At 41.4% G+C, this 21,678-nt stretch overlaps 1 protein-coding gene across 1 annotated transcript; it reads right to left on the bottom strand.

Annotated features, from left to right (window-relative positions):
- Positions 1 to 1,631: 1,631 nt before the first annotated feature.
- On the bottom strand, positions 1,632 to 19,272 carry LOC118425520 (fibrinogen-like protein 1). Its single transcript, XM_035834414.1, has 4 exons — positions 18,819 to 19,272; positions 5,961 to 6,146; positions 3,827 to 4,135; positions 1,632 to 3,583 (listed from the first exon to the last, which is right to left on the bottom strand). The coding sequence occupies exons 1-4, from the start codon at positions 18,877 to 18,879 to the stop codon at positions 2,883 to 2,885; spliced, it is 1,257 nt and encodes a 418-aa protein (XP_035690307.1). The 5' UTR covers positions 18,880 to 19,272; the 3' UTR covers positions 1,632 to 2,882.
- Positions 19,273 to 21,678: the final 2,406 nt, after the last annotated feature.

Raw genomic sequence — 21,678 nt, 5'->3', positions numbered from 1 at the left:
TCTCCCAGAGCCATGCGTCAATAAATAGAAATCCCCTGCGACGTGTTCTATTGCAATTCCAGACGCCACGAGACCTTGACTGGGCAGTTTTGGTCCTTTATAACCGGCTGGCTCATTTATCGTACTCTCTTCGCTGCACTGCCTGTGTGGTATTGAGTAAGTAAGAGCCTCAACTACGACAAGAAATCAAAGATCTGATACCGACGTAAAATGCTGTAGTTTTTTTGAATTACTTGATTAATCTGTCTACTGCATTCTTCAATGTTTGTTTGTTTTTCAATAACAATAATTTTGCATATAGCTGGAAACTTAAGTAGGAAATGAGATAAACTGGGACTTTTCTAGAACCTTTGGCCTAACTCCCTGTCAGTGTGCCCGACGTGACCATTATGTGGAAACCAGCCCGTGGGGCCCCCTCAATTCGACCTCCACTTCCTGTCATCCTGCGGTTACACCATTTTCCCCTTCACTTCCTGTCAGCCTGCGGTTACACCATTTTATCCTTTACTTCCTGACACTATAGTGTATACAAATTACTCCGGATACACAAGCAAACACAAACAGAATCTCCGAAAACAAAAACCTCCACACACAGCGGTAGAAAGTCGCTATCTAAATATAGTTCTTGCGTCTACTCCAAAGACACAAAATCAGATTTTCTATTGATTCAATGTTATCTCAATCAACCACAAAAAATTGCTCTCTTTCCGGCGAGTAAAAACTTTCACTTGGTATTTGACAACATCTGCAAAAGTTTGATAATCAATAAATTTAATTGATTTGGAAAGGGAATCGTTCGGTGAAGAAATCGCCTCCAATATCAACGTCTTTTAGTTATGAAGGCCAGGATGATAGATTCAAAAGCTATGCACATGTAGACTTTCATTTCAACTCGGCGTTCAAATTGCTAGCTTCACTGAAATGGTTTTCTCGCGTAGCGCCAGAAGTTTTCCATCAATGTCCGCCTCTGTGACGCCACTGCACGGGCTAATGTGAATCACAAACATTTTTCCCGACGCCCCTGTTATATCTACAAGGCGTCGTGAAGGTATACCGCGAGTTGTCGCGCCGGCCTAATGATTCGCTCATTAACCAGTGTTTCGAGGCGTCTATGTCGCGAACTCCACCCTTTTGTTAGCTTTTATATGGTGTGTGGGCTTTATGTGTTCGGGCGTGATCTGTGTAGAGGTGTGAATTCTCATAAACGGACGCACCTGCGACGATTTTTAGTAGCCGGGGAACCATTCTCCATAAGCCAGCTTAGGGCTGTTATACGAACGCAAATCCTACAAACCTCTTTCTGACAGTCTTTCTATGTAGCCAATCTTTCTTACTATACTGCTTTCCAGTTTTTGTTAGCATCATCTGCTTCTAGGGAATATGAATTTGCTGCTTGTCTATTTTGCATACTCAATGAATTGCAAAGTGTAGACATTTCTGGATATTCCGAAAGCCTTAAACTGCAACAGTACAGTCACATATCTCAATGTATTTCAAAGCCATTCGTAATTCACAGTTTTATTTCCTTTTCTTCATGATAACGCTGCTTCATATCTACCGTCGTATTTTTATATCACATAATCCAGATATATCCCTTTCACTCGGAAAAATATCAAAATTAATGGAGAACAAATAACGCTTGCACAGAAACGTTTATTGCAGATGTAGATCTATTGCTGACGATGCAAATACCGTACATATCCGGAGAGAAATTGTACGTATGAGTCTACCATTATTGAAAACATTACGCTATCATCAAAATTTCATTACGGGAGCATTTTGTACTCAGTAAATACAATTCAAGGTCGAGTTTATTGCTATGTTCTCGTATGACACAAGTTGTAATATGAAACCTCACTTTCTACATTTTCCTACTTGTACTTTTTCAACCAGTCATGTGCAATGCATTCGTCTACGCAGAGCTTCTGTACAATATACCTTTTAGAGACTCTGCTATACCTAATTGAATTTTCCGCTTCTTTGGTTGTGGTCTCTAGTCAGTTGTCAGCCAACCAGAGTCGGATTGTCTGACGAAAACGTTCTCTGATTGGCTACCAAATGATAAACCAATCAAAAGTGGAAATCTCAGCCCGATTTAGCAGAGTCTCTCCAGTGTTTAAAGGCCGAGACTCTGCATAGGAAAATGCTGTAACGATGTAGACAGTGGTTTCTCGTACAAATCTAATTCATAGCATGGAGTTGATATGTACCGAATAAGCAATGTCTTAAAATATCCTTTGTTTTCTACAACGGCAACGTCTTCTCTACTAATACAAAATACAACTGGAAAACACAAATCTAACGTCAACACACTAAACGACCTGACTACTAGTTTATCCACTTTTACTTCTATGCATCGAATATCATAACGCATTTTTGCTATATCTAGAGCTCAACTAGTATACTAGAGTTTTTTTACTTCCCGAATGCACATAACCGGTGATAGCAGAAAAATCGAGAGAAGTTGAAAAATATATCGTAAACGATTGTATGAATCATAGTAAGATACTCTAGCCGTATGACTTTCTAACACCTGAACTGATAATGAAGGATGTACAAGCTGCATTCTGGACTATCTATATCCAATCTCCTTAGCAGAGCCTTGCACGCACCCTTTGTAATATACCTTGGGCAGGCTCTGCTTACCTGGCCTTAGGCTTCCACTTTGCGGGCATAGCTGTCAGTCAATTAGAGAATAGATAGGCTGTACATTCTCTGATTGGCTGACAGTAGAATAGAGGTCACGCCCACAAATGTGGAATTCTCAGCTCGGTTTAGAGCCGCCACAAGGTAAATTGTATTGAGCACGGACAAGGCCCTGCGTAGAATAATAAAACTACCTGGTATCGCGGGTAATTATGAAATACGTGATGTTGAATATGCTACAGAGCCGCGGCCGGCTTGACTTTCATGGACACGGCCTTGAGTGAGTAGTACCACCCCGTCCACGTGAACCACTCTATCCCATCCTGCACAGGACTGGACGGAGCTCCTTTCACTCCGTACTTCCCCACCTTATAGTATAAACCGTTCAAGTTGGCAGAGTAACAGTCTTTATACCACCAACCGCCTTTGTACTGGCGCGCGCAGTTCTGCTTGGTCGATGCGTCATTGTCCCTGTCAATAGTGCTGAATTGCATGTTGTTAAGATTTCTATTGAAAATCTGGAATGTGGAATTACCTCCCGTCATGGAGTCCCCGGCGTTACCAGCAATATACGTCCCAAGCCTTAGCCTATAATTATCTTCCTCTGATTCTATGCGAAATGAGTCGTATTCTGCGAAGCTTCTGTTCCCATCCCAATCTTCCAAGTCAATTCTCAGCTTGTAGTCTTTCTGACTGAGAAGGTAGTACAAGTTTTCGTTGCCGATCCATAGTTCGCCAGCCAGGTCGCCGAAGCCGTCACGATAATCCTGCCAGCTTCTGTTGAACTTGACACTGCCGTCCAGACGTCTTTGGATAAGGGTCCATCCACCGCCTTCCGAACTCATGTCACAGTACACGTACAGGGCATTGGTGAAGTTTCTCGGCCAGATCGGGTACACGCCATCTAGAGCGTTCCACACTTTTGCATCTGAGCAATCTGGAAAAGGACACAAGGACAAATAGAAATTTGATTTTAGACACCACCAGTAGTTTTGAAAAAAAAAGTATGAACGTTTTCTACTGAAGCACATGTACCTCCTATACGACGTACTTCAACAGTCATGTAAGTCTAACAGTGAATAAAGGTTTGTTCTGGATCTGAAGCACTTCAAGAGTTCCGAGTAATTTGATCCATTCAATGCTCTAGTAAAAGACCATGAATGATATGGATATTGACTACCTCTGATTAAACAATTGTCACAGCCACCCAGCATGATGAGACGATCCCTGACAGTCCTCAGAGTCGAGCCCTTGTCCGTGAGGTCCTTGGAGACATCGTTCAACCTTGTTCTAAGAACCACGGACGTGTTCTGAAGCTTCTCTATCTCGCAGATCCCGTAGGTAAGTTTGTTGTCTAGTTCTGCCTTCTCGCTGACCAGCTGACCCGTTCTGTACTGCAGGGAAGCCAGCAGCTGGGCGTCTTTTAAAACTTTGTCCGTGAGTAGGTCCTTCTCCGTGCGCAAGCCCTCCATCCTTAGGTGAAGCCATACTGGGAAAACATGGACACAGTTTTAGATGGGTGATCAAAGCTTCATTCTCTCAAGCTTGCCACTTCTATGTATCATGCTTCTGGCCTCGTTAACAATGACCAACAACCAGCCAATCAAATGATCCCCCTTCTACTCTTAGAGGGATGATTTTCAACCAATTACAATCCCTCTTTAGCGTAAAAGGAGACGTGGTTGGCTGGTAGCAGGTGGCCAGCGAAATTTGGTACGGAAGAAGCGTTGGTTCATATACACTATGGTAAAAGTGACGGGCCTGGCATAAAACATTTCGTTTTGGAGGAAAATTTGCGCTCAAAACTGCAATGGCGTCTATGTATAGCAATTGCTTTAAACCCCCCCCTCATTCAATAGCAAAAGCGTACTTAAATTTCGATTCTTTTTTCTACCACTAAATCTCATTATTATCCATAATACCAGTAACACCATAAATAAAGCCCAGACAAATGATATGGAGATGTATTCAAAACGCTTCAATACAATTTCAATGTACAGAGTAATCGTTCATGATTAATATGGATCTGACTTCATTTCTTGAGGTTAAGGTTTTTAAGGTAACAGGGGATGCATTTTGTAGAGTCCCATGACTCCCATCCATGGCTGATGCCACATTTTGTATGGGTATGCTATAATAGTTTATTTACAGGTAATTCCGAGATCCTAAAGCTCTTATGCCAAATAACTACTTATTTTGAATTCCACTGAACTTTAGAAATTGGTGTCTGTCAAATCAGCGCCCCAACACAAATTGATGTCGCGCGCCGTGCAATAACGTCTCAACAAAGCCATTTATGTTGGGTAATACATTTCGCCGTCACAAAAATGAATGTACAATCGTTATTTCACATCTTCGGCTGTTCCGTCATCTATTACTTGAGGCGACACTCGGAGTTTCCTGCAGTGCATTCTCTAGCAGTCAGGCATTTTCCTCATATATAAAAACGCCTCTCAATTAATATTTAGTCAGGACTTATTTCCTTGCATAATCCGTAAATAATGACAGGTATAAGAGCACACTCCTTTATATTAATAACTTAAAACCCAATACTAATTACAATCGTTTATCTACTCGATAACTGCTCGGAATCACGACATTTGCATCGTTCCACTTTCTGCTTTGATTATGAAGTCATAAATCAGGAGAGACTGCATAAAGCTGAAAAACATAAAACTAGATTTGAGGGCGAATTTAAGAGGACAGGCATGGTGAAATGCCGGCAAGTGCGTCTATATAAGATGATAATTATTCTTTAATATTTCACTGTTAATCCGCCTTATTACCAATAAATGCCTCTGCTGCCGTCTATTGGTACCAATGAATCATGTACGTATGTATTCCCCTGTATGTTATTAATTACAACTGATGTAGTCTTGATATCTGACCTAGTTTGATGAATTAACATCTAAGAGTTATATGTTACATTACTTGCACCATAAGAAACCGACAAATCCATACCTTTTTAAGATAGTTTTGGTTTGGAGGATTTTTTGTTATTTTGAGTTGTGGTTTTATTCAGAACGTGTCTGATTATGTCTATGCATTTTCTCGCTTGCTCCCATGAGGCAACATGCAAAAAATAGAAAATTGAAGACAGGAAATGAAATCATATATGATAAACTATTCTGGGACCTTTGACCTAATTTCCTGTCAGTGTCCCTCGCGTGCCTAGCGATGGAAATAAGTGTAAAACCACATACACACAAGCTGACAAAACAAAACAATATCTTGTCAAAAACCGTTTCGAAGCGTTTCATACCGTTTCAAATGGCAATGATCAAAACAAGCACAAGATCAAGTTAACGACTTACTGACGAACGAAGTTAGCGACAGCAGAACCACCCAGGACAGTATTGTGCAGCACAGTCGCAGCCGGTGCCTGTGGTTGTTCAGGGAGTACAGCACTTTCCTCCGCTTGCACTTGTCCGAGGTGTTAGCCGAGTCTGCCATGTCGTGGTGGTCTCCCATCTGCAGACATTTCAGTTCGTACGAAGGCTCTGTGGTAGACATATTTGAAGGGGACAACATTCATGTATGCTGATGTCTTACAGACGTATTCATGCGGTTAGGAGACATAGCAGAGGTGCTATGCCCACTCAACAGTGTTCCCTTTTTAGAGCTTCTCAGTGAATAAGCTTGCCCTTGACGGGGAGTTCCCGCTCATCACACCAGCCGTAAAGGCTCAACTAGATATACTAAATTACCATGCACTTAGTCTGTAACCCTGGGCAGACAAAATTTGCATGTACACAATACAAACCTTAAAGAAGGTATTAGCTAAGTCCTTAGGCAGGCCTCTGTTGATGAAAAATACGTTAAATCATACCCTCACAGCATACGGTGTCCTGAATTTGTATAGAGCACTACTAGAAGCAGGGCGTCCCAACCCTTCAATACTCTCGCGTTAATGGAACTGAATCCACTTGAAGACGCGGGTACACTGCATTTAATCCCATACAACTACCGCGCGCTCTAGGAAGGGCTTGAAAGATGAAAGCGTCGCCCTGTCTACAGACTCTCGCATATCAAAGATTGGATTAAGATTAGCTATATTGTGTATGAAGGAACCGGCGTACTTTCTATGGCTGTTTCTTCAGATGCTTCAAAACCTTTCTTATTCCATTGGTAAGAACTTGGCGTCTACTTCAAAAATGCACTATACTTTTCTTCAAGCAAGTCTACTATCCATAGTTCGTTTGAATGATATCTTGTATTCTCGGGGGCATTTACTAATGCACTTGATAAAAATGGGTATAGCTCGGGAATTGAGTCTTCTCTGAGTAAAAAAGATACATTACTACTGTAATGTTGTGTTGGAGTCTGTGCCAACAATGCGCCAATAACCATTCGCTACGTTCCTATGACAGTCCCTTGGGAAATTTGTTGCCGTGTCGTTTGGGAGTGGGATGAGAATGGTAATAGACTAAGTAAGAAGCCAACATGTCAAGTTATTAGGTCACAAATTCGCCTAATGGAAATGGTACTCCCTTACAGTCAAATCACCAGATACAATTTGACTTCCAGGAAGAATGTCGTTGTTGAGGATATAGAACCACGTATACCCACTGTGCATTTTGCAGAATTCTATCAATTGGGTCTATATTCCAACAGATAAAAACACAACCTTAGGAGTCAATACCATTCCTTCCCCTGGAGCATAGAAGACGATCACTTTATCATCTTTCGAAATGACTTTTGAGTGATGTCGGCTAAAGTAAGTCTAAGTGCTAAGAATATCAGCAAATGCGAGATCCATGCTGTTGTTTAGGCAAAGAAGATAATAGGAAAGTGCATGATTCTAAGTGGGCATCTGTAGTGAAAAGAATTGTGGGCAAAATGACAAGGGTTAAGGTCCCTTGTAAACAGCTATTGACTGGTTTTGCCGTGGTAAAGTCCTAAGAGCCTTCGTCCTTTGCTGTATTACTCACAACGCACTTCGTTGCTCATGCGTGTTTAGAAACTTGAACCTCCTCGCTAATTTTAACCTTTTTGTCTTCCATCATGACAAACACCACCCACCACACACATACAAACTTTACACACCCACACAGACCTTAACCAAAGGTTCTGAGGTTCTGCCAATTCTGTCCAAAGTAAATTGAATTTCACTTTATCATGGAACGCCCGGGGCATGACATCTTACGCAACAAGTTTTTTTTTCAGATTCTGGAGTCTAGACACTACAGACTGTAAGATGACTCAATAACAGAAAACGATTTGAGAATGTATTTAGATTCTACAGCTCTCATAATGATAAGTTAGGCAAACACATTAGAATTGCAATTAGAAAAGATAATGACCATCACGTTTAGCCCGACCTTATCTTATAATTTTTTTGGAATTCTATATTGTTTATTCAGTAGCATTTTAAGATTTATTCTGTATCCTGTACTTAACTTGCCCAATACGCAAGTCGCGACTCTTTTTGTAGTGTCAATAAATCTTCTCTTCTCTTAAACGACCCCCCCCCCCCCTCACACACACACGCACACGAACACGAACGCATCACACCACCACACACGCAGACACACACGCATACACACGTATATATATACACACACACACACGCACAAAAACACACACACACACACACACAAACTCAAACACACACCCGCACCCCACCCGGCGCATTACCGACGGTTGGTTGGGCGGAAACACCGGTGCCGACTTAAGCAGCTGCTGACTCTGATCGACCTGTCTAATCTGGGAACCAATGTTCAGTACCGACGTCCCGGTCATACACTACAGGAATACATAATCTACTCTCGCATGAGAAGAGCCTATAGGGCCACAGTAAGTAGATAGTATTAAACGCGTCCTATTCAGACTCCTAACCTATTGCGATAACCTGTAAAAGAAGCAAAGTGGGCAAAAAACCGAGATGCCTAAATCTTAAAAGCATAAATGTTGTCACAAGACACAGGGAAGGAAGCTATCAAAAATGGCGCACAAAGCAAGACTGATATTCCTGCATCTAAAATAAGAAAGCGACGCAAATGTGGTAGATTATAAATTAGTATAACTACAACTATGCTTGATGCCACATCTACAACTACACAAAAGCTACCCCCTTATAGATAGGTATGCCATTTCTATAATACCGAAATATTGTCACTTGACTGCAATCATGACTATCTCAGTAGTTTCCGTTCTACAAGACTACTTCACGAGATGTTTTACAATGTTCGGCATTTTCTTGTCACTTGCACCATGGCCAGCCGTGCACAAAATTCTCTTCTTTTGTTTGACATCAGGCAAAAATTAGATGCACCCGTCGATATCATACAGGATATTTACATGCCTGGGCCTAAATGAGTGAGTGCATTCCATGTAACCTGATTAGTGAAGTGTGATGAATACTTGTATAGTCATTGCTATCATTATGAGCTGTTGGACACTGACACCATTAACAAACCCCACAACGCTTCCTTGCCCCGACAACCTCACGATAGGGTCATTGAAATGGATAACACCCAAAAGTCACCTACTTGTAGTTATAGTACTCGATAAGTTAAGAACTGAAATTAATCTAGTAAGTCTCTCATGTTCTGCTGATCTTTTTTTGAAGATGGGCGGTTGTTTCAGGTCGTTTTTCTACAAATTCTGGATCTTCCAAAATAATTTGTCTTCCTTTTTTCTTCATTCATATTTCCTGATATTAGTAAATCTCTTTCATTCCATGCATGGCGGGACAAGACTGTTTATCACAAAGCGTCGCAACCGTCCAAATCATAAAGTCGCTTATCACGGTCAACAATTGATGCCAGTGTCGTTATTACCTCCGTAAATGAGGTTCGCCTACGAAGATGGTACTGTTTTCGGCTGTGTTGGTGTGTTCACACTTATTACTCGAGATTCTTTGATGGATTTGCTTGAATTTTGGCGACGGGGTTACTTATGACGTCAAAAGCAGAAGGCAGCAATTTTGGACAGCGTAGTAGTATTTCCAGGTACTGTCGAGTTATAAACCAACACTCCCATATTGAAAGTAGTGTGGTACACAGCCCTTTACACAAGTCTGTTTTATACAAACCCTCGCTACCAGGGACTAATTGGCTACTCTCATAGCAGAGGCTAGGTTGTGCATGATGTTTTTAGACGTCTTATTTATGTTTTTGCCTGCCTTTCTATTTCGTCAGCTATTCCTTGTGCGTACTACTTTTCATTGGCATAATACTCTTGGGACGGGCACCATAAATGGAAAACATACAACGCAAATTGGACTTCCAAGTATAATGGATATTCTAGACGGGAATTAAACAGCTTAGCTCACACTGTAGTTACTATTACTACTTCAAGGAGGTCTGACTCCTATGAACTCGCGTTGTGTCTATTTTTACCAACGTTAACACTCAGCACATTTACTGAATACAGAAGAAGGAGTTTATGGTACATGCATATCGTTCATGTTGTCCTCAAACCACTTTCTACCCTAAAGTTAGCGTAATCCGCTGCATGCCACCGAGGGAAATATTTTCTTGATTTATTGGCGCTTGCTTGTTTAGGCTCGTTTTTACTGATACCATCGGTATTATCGTAACAACGTTTCCCATAAATGTCGGATTTGGTTTTGCCGGCATTTTTACGGGTTTGAGTTGTAGCCCTCAAAAATAGCCCCAGACTAGCACTTTAGCGTGACGTTTCATAACAGACAATTTTACACTTTGCCATTCAATTTGCCTCCATTTTATCTTCCTCAGATGTCAAACCATGAGAGTGGTGTTATGCGGGGATGTATAATTTTCTCTGAGAGCCTCAACAACGAAGTTCAATAACCTTTATTCTTCAGATTTGGAGTCCAGACCCCAAACCACTCTCATTTACACCATGTCTTTCATCATAATTGCTTCCGCCAATTTTTCGAGTATTTAGAGAGCTCTTGTTGTTTATTTCTTACCGCTATTCCCGACACAGAAGGCATACCCGAACCAATTACCCATAATACCCCTTAAAGTTCGAAGATCTCAAACCTCCGTCAAATATTTTTTTGTGATTTGTATTTCTTTATAATGCCTTGTTTATTAATCAAAGAAATAAGCGTTTGATCAGCATTACTTGTTATCACCTTTATTCCACTTCACGGTGAAGGTGAAAAGAATATACAGATCAAATAGATAAATGTATAGACCAGATATATAAACGCAAAACAATGCCTACAAATCGATACGACTGTATGTAACTTCTTCTATTGTCCCCATAGCCTAAAATGCCTGTCAGCTGTCAGCATTAACTACTTATGCCAGCTCTGAACTCCTGTCACTCCAGGAACTTTGAACTTTTGTTATTCACTTCCCGTCCCTCTATGGCAAGACGTGCCTATATGTATATACGAGTATGGAAATGAGTCTACACAAACACATAAAAGATCTCCGTACAGAGTACACTGGGTGATAACACCACCCCCCACCCCATCTCAACACCCCACACCTCCTGTCCCTTCCCAGGGTGCTGCGCGGCTATCCCCTACTCTCCAAGCAGAGGTTAGGCTCCGGTTGTTTTTTTACGTGTTTTTAGTCAATTTAGTCGGGCTTTTTATTTTGTATTGTTTCTTGAAGTCCGCTAAGTTAAGTTTGGACAATACAAGATACAAAACAAGGAAATAGAATAGAAAGCCCGATAAAATCGACTAAAAGATTTTAAAAAAAATAGCCGGAGCCCAACCTCTGCCTGGAGGGTAGCTATCACCTATGTGCCAATATATTCATCTGGTCAGGATCCAAGAAATAGTCTCCAGTATCATTTATTTAGCTAAATGATGATTTGTGTGTGCACATGCCCAGTTCCTGCAAATTTATCACCATTAACATTGTTTAGTCCTGAAGGACGGGGCAATTAGAGGCCGTATGGCTTCAGAAAATACCCAAATTACATGTCGAGAAAAGCATAATTCAATTGAAAGACATAGAAAACCAGATAAAGAACTACTCATTAAAGATTAACAAGGCTTAGAAAATGGACAATTGCCTTAACAACCGACATTAGAGGGTGACATCTTGTAGTGTGTAATTGAATCTATTCTGCTTCGCAAGCGCCCAAATTAACCTTACGGCAATATAAGCGCTTATTGATTACACACAAACAGTGTTGGCTGGAATGGCGAACACTGGGAGGAAGTACATTGACTATTCAGCTGATTTACGAAGACTTTTAGCGAAGCACTTTTGCCTGGCTGTGTTTTATTTCCTACCAGATGGCAGGGAAAGATAAGATATACCGCCGGTATGGAGGTGTCGACCTGCCCACATTTACTGAGTGCATCAGCGTTTCTTCGGAATTGCCGCAGTCAATATGACGTGTTATCTAACCAACGTCTCAGCGCACGGGCACAGAAAAGTCTGTCCAATTCGTTCCATCGGGAATCGTCAATGGTTGTTGAGCTCGCGTTTTCAACCAATCATTGAGCACTTGGGGAAGATGAAATTTTTAGTCTCGCAACTCGTATTTCGGCAACACTCACCGGACCAATGAATATTGGAGGTGTGTGTGTGTGTGTGTGGCCTTGTCAAGAAAATTGCGTTCCCGTGTCAGAACGGTTCGTGCGTTTTTGTGGGGGAAAGCGGTGACCCCCTTCCCCTATTCTTCGGAATTACCTGGATCAATTTTGTCCGTCTGTATACCGCGTTATACAGACTTTATTTACTACAAACAAACTATCAGACTTATTCCCACTGTTATCATTACCCATGGACAATGTCAATGTCATGATATATCCCCGTAATTAGCTTACGTTTTATTACACACTTGTATTTTAGTACACTCTTAACCTTAGTCATTTGATATGTATGTACATACCACGCATAATGATTATTACAAAATTTGAATAATGGAAAGTTGTGACTGTCTATGGTTGAAACTAGAGATTGGAAGTCATACATAGGGTAATGCTGCAATACTACATACAGTCAACCACAGTCCCGGCCCTGAAGCATGAGGGGTGGGGGGGTGGGGGTGGCAGATAAGATACAGATAAATGTACATGTACAGCGACAGTAAAGCCCCTGTGAAACATGGCCGACCATGGCCTACCTAGCCTGATAAAATCTCGCTTAAAGCAGCCCACCCAACACTGCCGGTCGGCCGCCTAGGGGAGGGGCCAGTTACAGCCCCAGACAGCAGAGTTGTGTTACACAAACTATGGCCTACCGACCCTTTCTTCAGAACAAGGTCGAAGGTCTGTCGTGAGCACATCCATCTAACTACAGTTGCGATTTTGTTGGCGAGATTGCCTGCTTGTCTTTGAAAACTGTTGCGCCCAGCCTGCTGTTGATCTTGAGAAATCAAAGTTGAGAACGTAATATCCTGCTTGAATGGATAAAATGAGTGAAGTGCCATTAGAATAAAATTGATTCTTGGCTACTCCCAACCCAGTGCCGACCTTGGCTCCTGTAGGAAGGTCCATGAATGTGTGAGGGGGACTTAAGGCTGGCTTACCTAGGTCATTAAAATTCAAAGAACTTCATTCCAATTCAGTTTCATTTACACGTTCTTGGAAATCCAATTGGGATACATAGTAAAAAGGGGTTTTTGGCTGCAGGCCTTGTTTAATGCTTAACGACGCCAGACAGCGTATGGAAAAACGTATTAAGTGTAATAAAGAGACATCTGCACCGCGGTCCGGTACCGTCGTTACCTCCCCTTGGGACGCAGATCCCGCCACATTAAAGTGATGACCTGGGCACCCGGCCATGGCCTGCCCAATTGTCTGTATAACGCTGATGCATTGTAATACAGGCCTATGGATATTTCGATAAAACAGAGATCAAAGGGAACCGTTGTATTTGCGAGAGTATAAGTGGTGTTCTTTTGTCAGCGTGTTTTGTGGTGTCCCCACAATTTTGATGGCCTGGTACATCAATCCTGGTATTGATCGCTCGCATAAAATCGGTCCATGACGAGCGTTCATCGGGCAGCCTGACGTTAGATGTTGGATTTCTCTGCAATTATGTCTCTAAACAAATCGTACCGGATCAAGACAATCAATCTTCGCTGCGATTATAGATATTCTCTTCTTACATTTACAGCCAGGTTATGTTATGAAGAGTTATGTTAGGTGAACAAAGTTCTCCCTCCTTCTTCCGCCTTCGTGGGAAGGTAAAGGGATGGTGGGGTTATATGTGGGAGGTATGTTACTCTCAGAGTATGACTAAACCATTACCTTTACTTACGGCGCCCTGGCAGCACTGCGGTATATATCAAGTATTGTGTCGTTGCCGTTGCTTTAGCGTAGTCGACTTTGACATAAGGAGATGTAGTAAAGTATCGGTACACATTATCGTGCGGTACTCATTGTCGTCTATTTGCCATTTCCACGCGTCGAGTTTTATTTTATAAAAGCCAGTTCTAATGAGCAATAATGAAGGACATAATCATGATCCTTTGTAATGACTATCCTTCATAAATAAAATATGTAGGTTTTCATCCAGGGAAACAACAGAGTGACAAGGAGTTACCAGGCAGCATTATAAATATCAATATAAATACATGCTCACACGGCGTAAACATGTCAAGGACCAAGTATTGCTCTTTACAGAAAAGCTGATATTTCTTCCACTGGGCTAAACAATTGGATTTCCGCACTTTTGCGATAACGTTGTGAATAAATCGGACGATAAAAGGCAACGCTAAGTTATCAGAAAACTACCTATCAAGCTCCGCGTTAGGCGATAAAGTTTGTCCCGATTTCCTTTATCCTTGGCTCCTAGTTCGATATATATTTTTATCCATGGCTCCTACTTCAATATATATTTGGACATTCTTTTTCACAGTAACCCTTTTTTCCCAACGATTTTTGCTCAGTGTAAGGCCCCATAAACCACCCTGGTCACGAAACTAAGTAAGACACTGAATGCAGCAGCGTCTCTCTCCCTTCTAAGTCAGAATAATCAAGCTCAGGCAGGGTCTACTAACTGACTCGGTAGGCGAGGTGGTGGTTACAAAGGCTGCTCGAGAGAATTCCCTACTCCGCATCTTCATAAAGTAGAAACATACAAATTGGCCTTCACATATTCAACCTGTCTCCCAAATCCATAAAAGTCAATTAACGCAACGCAGACGATAAGTCTCAGTCTCTAATAAAAGTAATGAAAGCTAGGGACACAGTGAAAGTCAATTGCAGTGGGATATGCAATATGGAACGTTTTTGTAACGCCCTTCTAGAAGGAATATGTACTTACAATCTGTCCTTGGCTCAAGGAGGGTTCCTACATGATTACGAATGGCCCCTTTTTTCTTTCATAAAACTTTATCTGCGTCTTGGGTCCCACAAACTTAATGTTCCTCGTATACCAGTTATCTATGTTTTCATGGTATTCCGGTCGTTGGTTCTTGTCTCCGGTTGGTCATAAAGGATAAAGATAGTTGTGCCCCAATTGTCTTGTCATTTATGAGAAAGAGAAAATGAGGTTGTCGTTTGTCTATAACTAATATTTGAAGCAGATAGTAAGAAAAACGTATCAGTTCACGTTAGAATATTAGTACTTAGTAGAGCATGACTAGATAATTTTATTCGGGGCTTATCAAGATTTGTAGAACCATCAATGAAGTGACCCCGTAGAACGAGGTTCCACAACTATTTTTGTGTGTATATCGATATTTCTAGATTATCAGTATAGGGAAAACGAATTTTCGCCAAAAAATCAATGTAAAGGTTTAATGGTGTGCCTGTTGTTAATTATTACAATCTATTACTGAATATCTGAAGATTCTTGGGTAGATAAAAGAAGTTATCTACATACCAGATAGCAAAATACCAACATTGAACGCACCACGGCATTGCTATTGGTTCAAGCCTGTACATGTTGTTTTCCGTCATCCCAAGGTATTTTTGATGAAGCGTAGAGGACAATTAGACCAGAGCAAGTACATTTTATGGATGCAATCTTCTGTAGATTGGAGATCCAATGAGAAAAATACCAAAAAGATGGCTGAATTTTCTCAATAATACGTAGACGTTGTATCAAGACTTGAGGTGACAAAACATGATATCACAGCCTTTTAATCTTGTATGAAGTAAATGCACACAGTGACACTAGGGTGCTACCCAGATTCGTATCACTTTCCAAGTCGGCAGCTACACTCATGGCTTCCTCACCAGTGTAACGTCCATGCTTCTACAAGTACCAAACTAGTTTCACGTCTACAACTTTGCACTTTTGACTTGCCTTACTGGCGAATTTACTGTACACTTTACACAAGGCTTCCACGTAACACATTTTCCCATTTTCAATATTTTCTACTCATGTTGAACATCGCAAAAGGGAAACAAAATTTGTTATTTCCTTTTTCTTAAATCAGGCAAAAATCAATGTGCACGTTGATGTCATTCATAAAATTCACTCACTGTAGCTTCATGTCGTTAAAAGCGTACCAATTACCAGTTAACCATGATACCATTCCTAAAATCAGACTTCGTGAAAAGCTCGTGAAGTCATTAGTGGCTCGGAAAAACGTAAAAAAATCACTTGTGACTATGTCAAATCAGGAGAACCCTTTCAGGTTGGTGTCCCATGTGTTTGGTGCCGTACGAGTGTCATTTATCTTCCAGGCTGACACAAAAGCCCTGTCCCCGGGAGACCCATTACCAGTTTCCGCGGGGTGCATTCCTCGTCACCCTAACAGTCTCTTAGTGCTCCCCGGGGACCCAGTCATAAGCTGCCATTGTTAGGATCCAGTCTGTATCTGTCACACCCAGGCTTCCAAACCTTTTTTGACAAAATAGACATTTGGATGCAGTACAGCGATGGCATCTTGCATGCAAGTAAAACTCCCATACAGTTCAACAAGGGCAAGCAACTAATGAAAATGTTTAGATAAATGACTACAATTAGCCCAGATATAAGATGGTCCATTATATAATGGGTTTGACCCTAAAATTGAACATATCATTAATTCAAGAACAGAACCTTTCCTGATATATATATTGTGCAATCACCACTTTTTAGCATCACTATTCTATTTTGTTATTTGGAACTTTGAAACACAAACTGCAAAAGGTCCACTAATTTCAAATCTCAAGTTGACCACTGGTGGGGACAACGACATACTGTGCATTGGATGGTTTCTTTGTAATATCACATTTCTGAAACATGTTTATATTGTGACATAATGTTAACGTTGTTATCTCCCTCCCTGAATATTGGCATGTAAATCTATAGTTTTAATCTTTTACTTTATGTCAAGAAATAGTAGGATATATACTTTGATTCTATATTGTCCCAAGGTTATATAATGGTCCTTAATCAATTGAAAGATTTGGCAAGTTTGATTTCAGCTGTACCTATAGTTTACCTCACTAGAGTGTCCACCACTGAGGCCCTGAATGTAACGTTCATTATGCTTTCAAATTGGCAAAAATCAACGATTTGAGAAGGTGTCCAGAATTAGATGGGACAGTGGCTTCTGCGGCTTTCCTCTGTTGAAGTCAACCTTGAGTCCAAAATGGTGCTAGCAAATCACATTTGATTTATATTCCTGCCTTCGATATTGAAATTGAGACATCAGTTCTTGACGTCATATTTCATATACAGCAAGGCCAGACAGTCCATCATAAAAACTCTTTTGAAGGGAATATTGAACCGACAAATCATATACTTGGCAACATTGACCATGTATTTGACCTTGTTGAACTCTCCAATATTGTATCTTGGAGTAAGTTCAAATCTCAACAACGCCAGCGGACGCCATTCAAAGCTTTAGAAATCTCTTAGCAAAATCAAGTTGAGGAAACCACCTATTGTCTTGGGATAATTTAGACAAATTGTTTCTTTGTTGTCGCCATTAATCCCCTGTTACACATTAAGCACCTTTCCAAGACTTTGTTCCCGACCTCTAGACAACTAAGGTCTGAGGGCGCTAGTTTGGGAAGAGCCTGGAATCCGTCCAATTTTAGCTCAAGTTTGCTCCTCTGGTCACATCGAGGCAGACTAGGACTTTCTTAGCTTGATTTTCTTTTACGATGATCTTAAGTCGGCCGGAGAAAGCGATTTTCAAAGACTAATAGGCGACCTAGCCTATCAACTCCCCACTACAATGTCTGGAGGAGGTCGGATGGCCATGTTCGGCTGCGTGTTAGAGGTGCTTAAATCTCCATAATTCTATAAATGGAGGTGATGGGCAGCGGTACTATCTCGGAACTATCTAGAGCGCTCTGACGGATGACCTCTTCTTGAACATCTTAAGATAACATCTTAAGTAATGAGGCAATATGTGCCGGGCCGAGGACCATTCTGGCAAGATGAGCTAATCTCTGTTATTGCTTCATTACTACAGCAGGTGCCCAAGATCTTCACCAAACTGCCATGGTTGGTATAAAAACTGTTAGCAATAACAGGTATCGGACATTTTGTGTGATTGTACAATAATAAGGATGGATGGGTGGTAGGGTTAATAATGTGAAGACAAGCTGGTCACAATAAGTCGATCCCTAATGTTGACCTTATCGGATGGAGAATGGAGAGTCCACTTAATCATGTGCGGCACGTTGCTTTGGTCTCTCCGTCCGTAAACGGTGACGGAAGTCGGATCCAGCGGGGTGGAATAATGATTTTTCATTTTGGCAAAATTGTACCGCAGAAAGATTTTTTGATAGCCGGGGTCCCACCCAAACTTCCAGCCGTGGCGTTTTCTACTTGTGAGTCTGTCGCGGACGATCGTGAATCATTTTTAGGAACATGCAATGCCGAACAAATGGAAGCGATTATCATTAATAATTGATCCCTCGGATGGAAGTGGCATAAGTGGACACACTGCCCCATACGCCTTTGGGGTATGGCTATTATAAATCAACGACCTTTCATAATGAAACCCCCCAGGAGCTCCGTTATCTCAGGCAATAGAAGAGGGACAATCATCAGTGTATGAGATTGTAATTGTTTAGAGACCGTTGCCCATTAGAGTGGATACCCATTCTTCTCTCTGTGTTGACAGTACATGCTATATGCTCTGATTGCTTCATGGAGACTAATCTGATAAATGACAAGTAATATGACCACCTTCATAAACAACATTTGTCTTAGTGCATGAATCGCACAACTGAACACGGTTTATACATGCACGGGTCGTAGGAGTCTTCATTAAGGATGTCCCACGGTGTGGTACACCACGTCAAGACTGAGAGACGGCCATAAATGAGATAAAAAGCAATAAGAGTCTGCTTTGTGAGGTTCACTTACCGCCTCGGCTGTCAGAGCGGCCCTTATCTTCCTCCTCTGGAACAGCACAGATACACTGCATCCCTGACTGCCACGGAACGGTCCTGTGTAGAAGGCGAGCACACCACCACACATGCTCTATGACATGACAGCTTGATGCATGGCCCACCTCCGGCAAATGAAGCAGGCTCTGGCTCCGGCAATGTAGCCCTTATTCGTAAAGCCTGAGGCATTGTTCACAACCACTTTAGCACAGACCCCTTCCCTCCTCCTCCGCCTAGACATTTACCGATGTACGATTGGGTAAATGTCCTACAGGGATCTATCTTTTCACTCATCTTAATGAAAGGACGTAGGGATTTACAGACTTACGTCTGGTAAAGGTCGATCTAGCGGTTCCATTTGCAACAAATGAAGAGTGCTCAGGCAAGCGGCCAGGGTTGGGGCTGGCTCTGCGCATGTGCGGACCGCGATGCGACCATCTGGTTTCCCTCTGCTTAATGCGTGGAACGCCGCGGTCTATAATCAGCGTCCTCAATTAGCTGGAAACACGACATCAATACCTTTGATGGGGGAGGTTTTATGCCCTTTTATTCAAAGGGTGTCGATTGTTCTTTTGAGATTCACCATTGTGAAGATGATTAAGCAAGCGCCTTGAAAATAATTCATTAGGTGATCTATGCAATCTCAATACAATCACTAAAACTCTAAGGAGAACATGCTTGAGGGCTATAAAACGCCACGGCACATGACATTGCTTTTTACTTTATTGGGAAGTTTAAGCGATAACTTGGCGATGAAATGAATGTTCAAACAAGATATAAAAGTAGGCATAACCCCTCAAGTAAACATTGCCATTACTGTATTCACCTACTGGCGTTAGTTAGTTTTGGTGCAGCGCCGAAAATAGCAAATGTATTGACCGGTATCAGGCGCACCATGGGAGAAGTGTTCAACGTGGGCTCTATCTTGCGTTTTAGTCACTAAAGCGTGAAGTGAAATGTTCACGTTCAACCGAGGTTTAGCACGACTACGTATTGACCACAACATGTGGTGAGATGCCATCCGTAAGCTTCCATTTCACGGGGAGTAGTTTAATGTTTGGCACGCACATTGAGTCACTGTAAAAAGGAAGAAAAAAGGACGGCATTGGGGGTGACAGGCAACGACCGTTTCCCAGAGTGAGTGAGTCATTTGTATGCATGCGCCAACATGGTTTATGATAGCTGTTTGAAAGGGTAACATTATATGCTTGGGTGGAAGACACCTGCTTACGGCATGGTTATTTTGCTGAGTTAAAAGGGGAATAGATATAAAGCTGACAGCATGGTCGTTCCTTGGAAGATATATTCAGTGTACATACTTGTCAGGAGATAAACGAGTACACTAGACACCAAGGTCTAACTATTGATCAAAATAGATAAGGCAGCAAGCAAAAGGTGCGGACATTTCCTAAGCAATGCTGTCATATCATTCTGATGGACAGGTAACGTACAAAGCTCACTCTGCTTCCAAATATACATACTTTTTTGCTTAATAGAGCGTAATACCAACCTGCATAGACATAGTACGGCTTATCTAACCTATAAAGTGTAGCTTATCAACATACACAGTTTAACCTATCACACCTACAAAGTACAGCTGATTACACCCATAAAGTACCATTATCAAACGTACAGAGTGCTGCTTATCAAGCCTACAGAGTAGTCAGCGTATCAAATCTGGTGAGTACATGGTACAGTATATCAAACCTATCTAGTACAGTATTTCAAACGTACATAGTACAACGTTACAAATCTTTACACTGTCATCATGGTTTATATTGTCTACGAAACCCTCCAAAGAAAATAAATCCAAAATTGTATCTGTTCTACGCTATTTTGATCCATACGAGCAAGAAGTCCCATAAAGATGCTTGGGGAAGGTTGAGGGGGGGGGGGTGTGTGTTTTTTTTTCTTTCCAGGCAAAGATGCTATATTTTCTATTGAAGAATTATATCATGTTATGGATAACACACATCCCCTGAAGCTGAAGTACCAAGGAAACCCGCTAGGGCCCCAAAAATGCTCACTATATACCAAACAGCAATACGAGTTATCCATAGCTGACAGAATCATACCTAATACGTTTTGTTAAATTAGAGTGTATTCACAGCGTAAATTGCACGTAGGCACCGCCGTCTCTGGTAATACACCGCTTTAGAAACCCTGCCGCGTTTACAGACAGCTTTAGGCTTGACTAATTACTCTGGCGCTTATAGTATTATGCTTCGATATACATTTAGGCTGATAAAACTATTAAACATAACACATTTCCACCGAAATCAAAGATCGAAGTGTTCCCCTGGAGGCTTCCAATTACTTTGTATCTAACAGATCATCCGTCTTTGTAATCCGTTTAAGACGAAAGGAATATCGAGGAAATTCCAAGAAATCATCTGAAGATACAGGTTATTTCAGTGACGCATATGCTCAATTAGGTTTACCCCATGCTAGTTTTCATTCCGTGAACTTCTGTATTATCACCAAACCTTGACGCCGAAAACTTGATGTCGGTCGACCCAATCTACTTAAGTGCTTTATGAGATACTTAGTACGTTCATACCATTGTAAAGCTTATGTATTCCCTTAACAATGTAATTCCATTTGTTAACATTTATTTGCTAGGTACCAGGGCTACATATGTGAGCACATGTATGTCGCCAACAAAAAGGCATATGTCTGTCGTTTTTTACGATTAGAATAATGTGTTCTATCATTGTGTTTTGCTCAAAAAGCTGAAGCATGAGCTCTTTACGTATGATTATCATCATGGTCGTCTTAGATTGTATGCAACCTTGGGACCATCTACGACTATATAAGCAGTTCTTTAATGCTTTAAA

Source organism: Branchiostoma floridae, chromosome 1 (genome assembly GCF_000003815.2).
Source record: "Branchiostoma floridae strain S238N-H82 chromosome 1, Bfl_VNyyK, whole genome shotgun sequence".
Taxonomy (NCBI): domain Eukaryota; kingdom Metazoa; phylum Chordata; class Leptocardii; order Amphioxiformes; family Branchiostomatidae; genus Branchiostoma; species Branchiostoma floridae.
This window is presented reverse-complemented; position numbering and strand designations above follow the sequence as displayed.

Excerpts from the sequence above, each read along its gene's own strand:
- LOC118425520 (XM_035834414.1), bottom strand. The coding sequence starts at position 18,879 with ATGCAGTGTATCTGTGCTGTTCCAGAGGAGGAAGATAAGGGCCGCTCT. Across the intron at positions 6,147-18,818 it reads CCGCTCTGACAGCCGAGGCG|AGCCTTCGTACGAACTGAAA; the intron begins GTAAGTGAACCT and ends TGTCTACCACAG. Across the intron at positions 4,136-5,960 it reads GTCGCTAACTTCGTTCGTCA|TATGGCTTCACCTAAGGATG; the intron begins GTAAGTCGTTAA and ends ATGTTTTCCCAG.